The sequence below is a fragment of the Notolepis coatsorum genome (genome assembly GCF_963971535.1).
Source record: "Notolepis coatsorum genome assembly, chromosome: 5".
Lineage (NCBI taxonomy): Eukaryota > Metazoa > Chordata > Actinopteri > Aulopiformes > Paralepididae > Notolepis > Notolepis coatsorum.
Genome location: NC_140169.1, coordinates 114,540,683 through 114,551,141, shown reverse-complemented (window position 1 = coordinate 114,551,141; position 10,459 = coordinate 114,540,683). Strand labels below are relative to the sequence as shown.

Sequence of the window (10,459 nt, the reverse complement as noted above, 5' to 3'; positions counted from 1 at the left end):
AAATGAATTATTATCCCCCTCCTCTATCTCTCTCTGTCTGCCTGTCTGCCAGTCACAGACTGTGGGTGACTGTCACTCAAATCGCTTATGGGCGGAGCCAAGCCAAAAACTGCTTGAAATCTTGACGTGGAAAAATGCTGCTTTTGAATACTTGATTAGAAATACAAAACAATGAATTTTTTGGAAAAAAAACTTTACAGATGTGTTCCATAGACTCACAGGAATTGTGTAAAGTTGCCCAAATAGTGAAAGGAATAGCAAGACATGTCCCCTTTAAGTACAAATGAAAGAATATGTAGAGTTGTCATCATAATGAATTTCATGATTACGTTACAGGTATGACACACTATGAGGAGGAAGGCAGGGAAAACAGCACAATAATTATATACAGAATGCTCATGAAGGCTGGTTGGTTTCTGCTCCCTGGTGTATCACCATCGTTCATGTCATGTCAAGATACTTCCCAGAGCTATATAGTCATCGGTTCGCTTGCACTCTGCTAGGAAAAGGTGTTCCAGATAATCGCCGGCTTTGAACTAAATAGACGTTACATCATCGTGTTTTTAAGTTATGTGGTCCGATGTGCAACCCCTCCTTCCTGGAATATTCCCGCAATTATAAGAAGAGGATGAGTCACGGCCCTGACATCCTCACAGAGGTTATTCACCACTGGGAGACGATGCTACGTCTTATAGTTGACATTTGTCTCCCGATAATTTCTATAATTTCTATGACGACACTCACTCATCATCTTATAATTCTAGGAATATGCCCCTCCCACATACATACTGTACGTGCCCTGGCACACCCAACCACATTAGCAGAGATTAGCCTCCTTCTTTTCCTCGTATCCCTTTTTACCCACTCCTCCTCCTTCTCTGTTGCTATGGCTCTCCTCCTCCTCTGTGTTCTCATTGCATCCATCTCCTCCTACACTTGTATCCCCTCCTTTCTTTCAAGAGGGGATTCTGGTGGTCAGAATGCATGATTTTGACTATACAGCTTCCCAGGCCAGCTAATAATGGAGATTCACGTGGAGCTCAATACTGGAAAATAACACAGTAACAGCCTTGGTGAACAGTGAGATACAGCAGTTCAAGCGTGAGGTGTAAAAATGGGATTCTTCTCGCATCAACACGCTGACATACCAGTTGGAGCACAGTTTCAAATAAACACATCCTGGAAGATCTCACTTGTCCCCCCCCCCCCCACTGTAGGAAATTGGCTAATGGTGCTTACAGTGCTTCCATATAATGTCCCTATGAGAATAGATGATTAACATAGAAGGTTATAGAGATGCATGCTAGGTAATCTTCACTCCCACATGGCGCATATTCAGATGGACTGAATGTATCATCCGCTCAATGAAGGCAGGATTAGGGGCCCGGTGTTGTTGTGTCTATCCATTGATATGAAGATCTATTTTGGAAGAGAGTGTCTGTTTGTTGGACAGGGTTGATGATGATGATGATGATGATGATGATGATGCATCAGTCTTTGTCAGATTTTCTGTCCGTTTATCCTTTGTAACTCATAACACCAACATAATACATTAGAGTTCTAGTCAGAATTGTGCATAGAGAGGCATCATCTTTAACCCTATAATCAATTATGATTCCCATAGGTGTAAAACAGTATGAACATTATGAACACTAAGCCACGAATGTGAGTAATGAATGATGTTCCTCACTTGTTCATATTACACCTGGTGTTACCAGAGGAAGATACTGCACAAAACTCTAGAACTAAAGAGTCTGACAAAGCAAGTGCCAAGTCCTCAACCTTCATACCATACCTACTTCTCTCTCCTCTCCTCCTCTCACCTCTCCTCTCCTCCTCTCACCTCTCCTCTCCTCTCCTCTCACCTCATATCCTCTCCTCTCCTCCTCTCACCTCTCCTCTCACCTCCTTTCCTCTCCTCCTCTCACCTCTCCTCTCACCTCTCCTCTCCTCCCCTCTCACCTCTCCTCTCACCTCATCTCTCCTCTCCTCCCCTCTCACCTCTCCTCTCACCTCACCTCTCCTCTCCACCCGCATTTCATTGTATACTTCCCGCATTTCATTGTATACTTGTATGCCGTGACAATTAAAACTCTTGACACTCCTCTCACCTCTCCTCTCCTCCCCTCTCCTCGCCTCTCCTCTCACCTCTCCTCTCACCTCTCCTCTCACCTCTCCTCTCACCTCACCTCTCCTCTCCACTCCTCTCACCTCTCCTCTCGTCCCCTCTCCTCGCCTCTCCTCTCACCTCTCCTCTCACCTCTCCTCTCACCTCTCCTCTCACCTCCTCTCCACTCCTCTCACCTCTCCTCTCCTCCCCTCTCCTCGCCTCTCCTCTCACCTCTCCTCTCACCTCTCCTCTCCTCTCACCTCACCTCTCCTCTCACCTCCTCTCCACTCATCTCACCTCTCCTCTCCTCCCCTCTCCTCGCCTCTCATTTACATTTACATTTAGTCATTTAGCTCACGCTTTTATCCAAAGCGACTTACAAGTTCTGTACGACAAGCCATCAGGAAGGGCACAACTCTATCAGCTGAGCAACAATGTTCATCAAAGTGTTGAGTGCTACAGTGTAGGTTAGTTTATTAGGACAAGTGCATGACAGTACGGTTAGTTAGGGTTAGATTTTTTTTTTTTTTTTTTTTTTTTTTTTTTTTCTCTCCTCTCGCCTCTCCTCTCACCTCTACTTATCTCTCCTCTCCTCCTCTCTCCTCTCCTCCTCTCTCCTCTCCTCCCCTCTCCTCGCCTCTCCTCTCACCTCTTCTTCTCTCACCTCCACTCTCCTGTCTCCTCTCCTTTCCTCTCCTACCTCCTCCACCTTGATATCACACTTAGGATGATGTCGTCTCCCTCGGCTACCCTCCACCAAGCACTATAATTATCTCCTCCTCGCCCATCTCTTATTCAAGAGTGACTTTAAACTCTGTAAAGGCTTCTCCCTGCCAGCTGTGAGATTGGCATCAGTGCCAGCTGTACCGACCTTCAGGGTAGAGGAGAGTCTCTCCTGAAGCTCGATGCTATTAGCAGAATTAGACTTTGTGATGGAAGGTTGCTCTGAATCCCCCCCCCCCCCTCCTGCGGCTCCAGTTTCTCACACTTTATCTGTAGTATAAATGTTGCAAACGCCTCAAGAGGTACTAGTGAGGTGCTCAGCGTGTGAGTCGAGCACTTAAAGATATACTATTTAATATTTTCACATTACAATGTCTAAGAACTACTTGTATACTTACAGTAGTACATTATCCCAAATATTTCCAACTATGTTCAAACCATCCTTTCAATCAGGTAAACCGAACGTTTCATTTGGTCACATGTCAATGACGTCATCATGTCCCCTTTACCCCCCTCTCAGTCTAACCCACCCCATAGCATGACCATTGACCAACTGCCATGCCTCCAATATCACACTGTGATTGGCTGATTGGCTATTTAGGGGTGTGATCAGATCATGCTTGATTGACAGCTCCTTTTTAGCTCAAGTAGCTACCATTCTATTTTCCATGCAATCACTAAAACATCTATCGAATGGGCCCTATTTGGTTAGAAAGCTTGACTAATCCCTAACTAGCAAACTAGATTAGACCACCTGAATCTGTGTTTTTTTCCTGGAGTATGGCGTTAATGGTTTTAGCATTTTCCAGTCTCTTACTGTACATAAAAAATTGTTCAGCATTAGCTTTGCTGTGCCAACACTTTTGAACTGCTTATCAACTCCTTGATTACATAGATTTGGGTGCTGTGCCCCAGCCTGCCAGTAGCTTTCCAACCAACTTCCCACGCTACTTCTTCACGCCATCATCAAACTCCATCTTTTGCTATTGTTTTGACTGAGAGACCCCATAAGCGGCAGAAGATTACATACAGTGCGTTTAAAGTAAACATCAGCGCATTTCAGGAACTTCGAGGCCTAGCACGGGTTTGCGAGATAAAAGCGGATTCTGGATCAGTCAACTCAGAGGTGGCAAGGCCATGCATCGAGCCTTGTAGTCTGACACCATCCATCTTTGCTGCTTTCTTCTCCTTAATTATGGCTGTCCCCTGGGAGCCAGCGGGTTAGTTAAACAGAAGGGAAAAAAATTCTGCAGTAAAAGCAATTATTGGATCAGAATTAAATGAATACAAGCTCACCATCTGTAATCATCTACAGCCCGCCTGGGAGAGAAAAACAGCATCTCTCCTCCTGCCTCTCAGTGTGTCAGAACAGAGCAAACATATTGACAGAATATGCAGCTATTGCATATCAGCGCTGCAATATTCTTAATTAACAAGTGACACTTTGAGTATTGCAATTTGATACTTTTGATTGCTTTAATTTTCATCATTGTGTTTTTCTTTCATTTCACCACAGTAAGAAACCTGAAATGAGATCCCTAAAGGGGGAGGAGACAATCAAAATCAACAATATTTTATATTATTTCATATTTAATAAAGACCAAGAATCACTTGCTAGATGAAATTCCCAGGCCTTTCAAATCTACATGCTTTGACAGGAGATCCGTTATGGTTTTTCAATAAAAGCCTTCAGATAACAAATAACAATATTGTGTTGACACAATTTCATGGGGGGAAAGTGTCATGCGACTATGGTGGTGTATTGATATTTCCCTCCACCCCTTAATCCACACCTTATAACTTCATGGATTATTCATGTAGCAGTTGGTGTAAACGTGACTCAGGGCTAGATCCACATAGAATAGTTTGCATGGAGCAAGTTGCACCCTTACTTACAATTCATTATGAATTGAAAATGGGGGACCCTGATGTAAGCAAGACGAAAGTCTTTCTCTGGTCTGCATCCCCTTAACAATTGTGTGTATTGAGCTGTACTGTATTGTACCCATTCTACAATCTGTTAATAAAATGTGCATTCAATCAATCAATCTGCACGGTGATTGATTGAATGAAAATTGTATCAACAGATTGCAGAATGGGTACAATACACTACGGCTCAATACACACAATTGTTAAGGGGATGCAGACCAGAGAAAGACTTTCGTCTTGTTTACGTCAGGGTCCCCCATTTTCAATTCATAATGAATTGGGGGCTAGGTGGAGGTGCTGGCATTCATGAGTCTGATGGCCTGTGGGTAGAAACTGTTTGTCAGTCTCGTAGTTCTGGCTTTGAGACTCCTATATCGCCTGCCTGATGGCAGGAGGTTGAAGAGTCTGTGTTGGGGGTGTGTACTGTCCTTAATTATGTTATGTGCTCTCCTGGTGGCCCTGGTAGAGTAAATGTCCTGTAGTGAGGGGAAGGCTGCTCCAGAGATGTACTGAGCAGTTTTAATCACTCGCTGGAGTGCCTTCCTCTCCTTAGCAGTGCAGTTTCCATACCAGACCATGATTGAGCTGGTAAGGACACTCAACCGTACTTCTATAGAAGTTGCTGAGAATTTTCGGTGGCATGCCAAATTTTCTCAGCCTTCTTAGGAAGTACAGTCGTTGGTGGGATTTTTTTATTATCTGTTGGGTGTTGTGAGCCCAGGTGAGGTCCTCGTTGATGTGGGTACCGAGGAATTTAAAGGTTTTAACCCTATCCACCTCCGTCTCACCTATGTACAGAGGTGTGTACTGTACACTCCTCCTCCGTGGGTCAATAATCATCTCCTTGGTCTTGTCTGTGTTCAAAGAAAGATTATTGTCCTGACACCAGGCCACCAGTTCCGCCACCTCCCTTCTGTACGCCTCCTCAGCTCCCCCAGTGATCAGTCCGACGATGACTGTAGTATTATCTGCGAATTTGATGATACTGGTGTTGTTCTGGGAGGCCACACAGTCGTGTGTGAAGAGGGTGTACAGTAGGGGGCTCAGCACGCAGCCCTGGGGGGTACCTGTGCTTAGAACCTTTGTGCCTAATGTCCGGTTGCCGACTCTGACTGACTGGGGCCTAGTTGTAAGAAAGAACCTGGATTGTAGTGGCTGATTGTTAATAGACGGTTGCCAGGAATTTCACTTATGAGCTGTCAGTTCTCTAAAGGGTTGTGAGGAATTCTCTTTCATCACAATGAATTGATTGAAACTGCTGCTCACTAACAGACAGGATAGCATGCTGTATATTCTAAATTATTTGTGAGCCTTTTCCTTTATCGTGGTCGTTTTTTCAAAGAAAATCCACTGCCAGAATTGAATGCCAGAAAGTTCTTTCAAACCAAGTGTGCTAGCTAGTCATCCTGTACTAGAATCTGGGCCGGTTCTAGATTTTTGGGGGCCCTACAGTATGCGAAATGTTGTTTGGGGGCCCCTATTTTGTGAAACTATGGTGGGGGGATTCCAAACCCTTTAAGGTGGGCATGCATTTAACATTTAAATGCATCAATCTGGTGCACTTTAAGAGGAAAAGATGCTAGATCCGTGAAACAAATTATAATATAATTAATAGGAAACACTGGGGCTCCCCTACATCAAGAAACTCCTGAAAACTTACAGGATTTACCGAATCTGCATTATAACATCTTCCAAATGCACATAAATGAGACAGATACTGCATTTTCCTTACATTTCTGACTTACAATATTGCAATTTAAATGGAATTATTTAAGATAAAGTTAAAGTTAAATAAAGTTTGAAAATGCAACCAAATTGTTGTCAGTAAGCTACTTATGTATTTATATAATAAGAAACACCCACTTGCGGTCATAAGCAGTAGCCTATCGGTTAAAATGTTTAAGCTGATGATTTGTTACATCCCTACAGGATATATATATATATACAATATACAGTGTATTGAGTGAATACAAAAAACCGGGGGCCTATGCAACCGCATAGTCCGCATATGGCAAGAGAGTCCCTTGAAAAACAAATCCTAATCAAACAAAAACTACGGTAGTGATTATTTTGAAATGGAAATCTGACTCAAATATGATTTGGACTGTGGTTATTACAGAATCCAATGTAATAACCACACTGCTTGTCTGTGAGTTATCATTCCCCAGCTTACAAAAGCAGCTTGATTTCTTTGTTCTGAGAAATGAAATGCTGTATTATATTTTCTCTATATAGGGATATCCCAAACCATTAGGATCAGCTGAATGCACAATTTCTGTGTTTTTAAAATCTTCTTCTAATTTCCTACGACAGGAAGTGACCTGAGGGACCTCGGTATGGGGTTTCCCGCCAAAAGAAAATGTCTGGCACCTCTTTAGTTGACAATGTTGACCCATCCTCTTTTCATGTGTTCTTTCCCTCCGCAGTTGCAGAGCGAGCTGGACCAGGAGTACCAGGACAAATTCCGTCGGTTGCCCGTAGAGATCCAGGAGTTTGTGCAGGACAGCAGCAAGGCCAAGCTTCGTGAGGACGGTCCCCATTGCAACCTCCTCGCCTCCTCGACAACCGAGAGGCTAAACCACAAGGCGTCCCAGTCGGAGGACGATACGGAGGAGGGCTCATCAGAAAAGGTCTACGACACGCCCCTTTAGAGACTTAGCCACCTCTTTTGCTTCAAAACTGGGACACTCTGATTGTCGGTGGTGTCCATGACTACGGACCTACAGTATATAGGATCAGACTGCCCCGCCTCCAGTTCTAACCTTAACCAATGAGAGGACTAGATCAAATCTGAGCCTGGATCGGTGAGTAGAGGGCGTGTCTGCCTAGTCTGCAGTCCTGCCCAGCAACCTATGTGTGTAAATACCTTTCTGTGTATTTGTACGTTCTGTTGTGGAGCTCCTTGGATTGGTGCGTCTCTTTTGGTACGGCCACAGGACGTGTAACAAAGCACTAACCATTGGCAGGAAATAACTTACTTGAACTATTGCACAGAAAGAATATCTTTCTTTATTATTCTTTATTATGTTACTATTTTTTATTTTATTTGTTTTCATTATGTTGACCATAGGGGTTTAGAGTCGGTGGTGCCAAGGATTTGATTTACGAGTGCACTTCCAGTAGACAATGTCAACACTACTGTATACAGTATAGGGTTAATTTTGACATTGGTAACAGTTATAGCCACATACCAGTGCTGATTTGTTCAGATTACAAGATGCCATGCTGGTATTACTGCTTGAAGGGGCTTTCAGACTGGACGCCAGAACTCCACTGCTGCTCTCAATGTTTCCAATGGCTTGAACTGCACATGAATGGATTTTTGCTTTGTGGAACAACGCGTGGGCATAGTCTAGCATGCCGTTCTGCAAGCTTGTGATCAAAGTTGAACTGCATGCTGTGACAGACCCCCGCGGCTCTCACGGAAATGAGTCAAGCAGAGGATGGAAAAGTTAGAAAAGTTGATAGAGGCCGTATCACAATTCCCTGAAGTGTACAAACACATTTCCAACCAAGTGGGCATATTATTTAAGTTCAGCTGAGTTCAGTAGAGTACTTTACTGTCCCAGAAAGGAAACCTGGCTTGCAGTCAAGACTAAAAGGGGAACTATGCCCATTTTCAGAATTCATACATGTAATTCCTGTGGTCTAAGACAGTACAAAATTAGTTAGTGAACATGAACAACCCTCTCCCAAATCCATAAACGAGTGTTAAAATTCAAATGTGATGTCATCGAGTACTGTATAAAGTCCAGAGCTTTTTCCGTTGGGAAAGATGGTAAGACTGACACTAAGAACACCCCGGTGAATGTTCTCATTATACATGCAGTTTCTGTTTCAGAACTCAGAACACTACAATAGAATAAAACTAATTTGGATATAAACAAGAAAACACACGTTCTGTGGTTCCACAAAATCAGTCCCCCATTCATTGTTAATGGAGCAGCTCCAGACTTGATGACATCACACGTTTAATGACTGAATCTCTGGTTTCTGGCTTTGGGAGAGAGTAGCTCATGGTCACACACATTGATTTAATTGTCCTAGGTCATTGGCAGTAACATATATGAATTCTCAATTTGGGTGATGTTCCCCTTTAAAATAAAAACAATGCAACATACAATTTACTATGGGACATCTCTCACTTTACCAGCTACCTTGTTTCTGATGTTTAGCTTTCCATACCAATCGTAGAAAACATTATTCAATAAATGACTATCCTATTTACATTAAAAACCATTTAATTTCTGTATTCAAAACAGAGCGATCCAAGACTTCTGCATTTAATTAAGCAGTGAAATCAGGATTAGCTCTTGTAATCGATCCTTCAGTTCAACGCATCATGTTTGTGCTGAGGCCAGCGGTGAGCGCAGGGGCCAACTGTGTCCTGTGTGAAAGCCCTGAAAGGCTCAAGTGTAGCCACCTTGTGATCAAGACGCTACAGAGACGGCCTCTGTTTCCACTGTACTCCACAAGGCTTTAGATCTACTCCTATGTGTTTGCACTGACGGCTCTCTACAAAACTAGTCTAAGTAACGCTCCTTCTTTAACCAACAGGCACTGGTGGCCCGGCTGGTTTTTCATTTAGTTCTCACAGAACTAGGCCTATGTGTCGCTGCTACATACTTTGTTTTAATACTGTTGTTGTTGTTGTTGTTGTTGTTGTTGTTGTTGTTGTTGTTGTTGTTGTTGTTGTTGTTGTTGTTGTTGTTGTTGTTGTTGTTGTTATTGTGGTTGTTGTTGTTGTTGATGTTGTTGTTGTTGTTGTTGTTACTGTTGTTGTTTTTATCATGATTTGCTTCGTGTGATATTTGGTCATATCATACAGTTTCTTACTTTGTAGTTTTCATCTTTTTATTAAACCTTTTTTTTTTGGACACATTGGTGTTGATTGTTTATGGATGATTCCGGATTGTTTACGGATGATTCTGGATTGTTTACGGATGATTCCGGATTGTTTATGGATGATTCTGGATTGTTTATGGATGATTCTGGATTGTTTACGGATGATTCTGGATTGTTTATGGATGATTCTGGATTGTTTACGGATGATTCTGGATTGTTTATGGATGATTCTGGATTGTTTATGGATGATTCCGGATTGTTTATGGATGATTCTGGATTGTTTACGGATGATTCTGGATTGTTTATGGATGGTTCAGGATTGTTTACGGCTGATTCTGGATTGTTTATGGATGATCCTGCCATTGAGAGGAAGTGAAGAAGGAAGCGATGTACAGTATCTGCATGTTTCTGATTAACTGTAAATGTTAGCTCTGTAGCAGAAAAAAAGAGATGTTAATTCAGTGTAAATCTATCTTATTGTACAGTAAAACCACTGACACTTACAATTTAAACGTTTAAAATAAACAAGAAAAAAAAGAAAAAGAAGTACAGTACAATACAGTTGACTTTATTTTCCCCGTAGGGACATCTGTCTTGGATCACTATGGAATATAATGAATGTGGGAAAAATTACTGTCACTGCCCCTCACTAAAGACAGGAATGAACAGTTGGCTCGAGTTAACTAGTTTGCAATCAGCACCTTGCGAGAAACAAAATTCTCTATTCTCTAGCATACGATTCTTCAACCTGTAATAAACTCATTTCTAGGAATAAACTTAAAAGGCACAGAACATGTCACATGAAGAGAGGTCATAAGTGTTACCTGTGCTGAATTAGCTCACTGAATACGC

General features: G+C 42.5%; 1 protein-coding gene across 1 annotated transcript in view; it reads left to right on the top strand.

Moving 5' to 3' along the window:
* Positions 1–9,550, top strand: part of LOC311228313 (1-phosphatidylinositol 4,5-bisphosphate phosphodiesterase beta-1-like) — a 397,421-nt gene extending 387,871 nt beyond the window's left edge. The window contains exon 31 of the mRNA XM_084314222.1: positions 7,189–9,550. Within this exon, the coding sequence (XP_084170348.1) occupies positions 7,189–7,413 (225 nt within the window). The 3' untranslated portion in view covers positions 7,414–9,550. The remainder of the gene's footprint in view (positions 1–7,188) is intronic.
* The last annotated feature ends 909 nt before the right edge of the window (positions 9,551–10,459 follow it).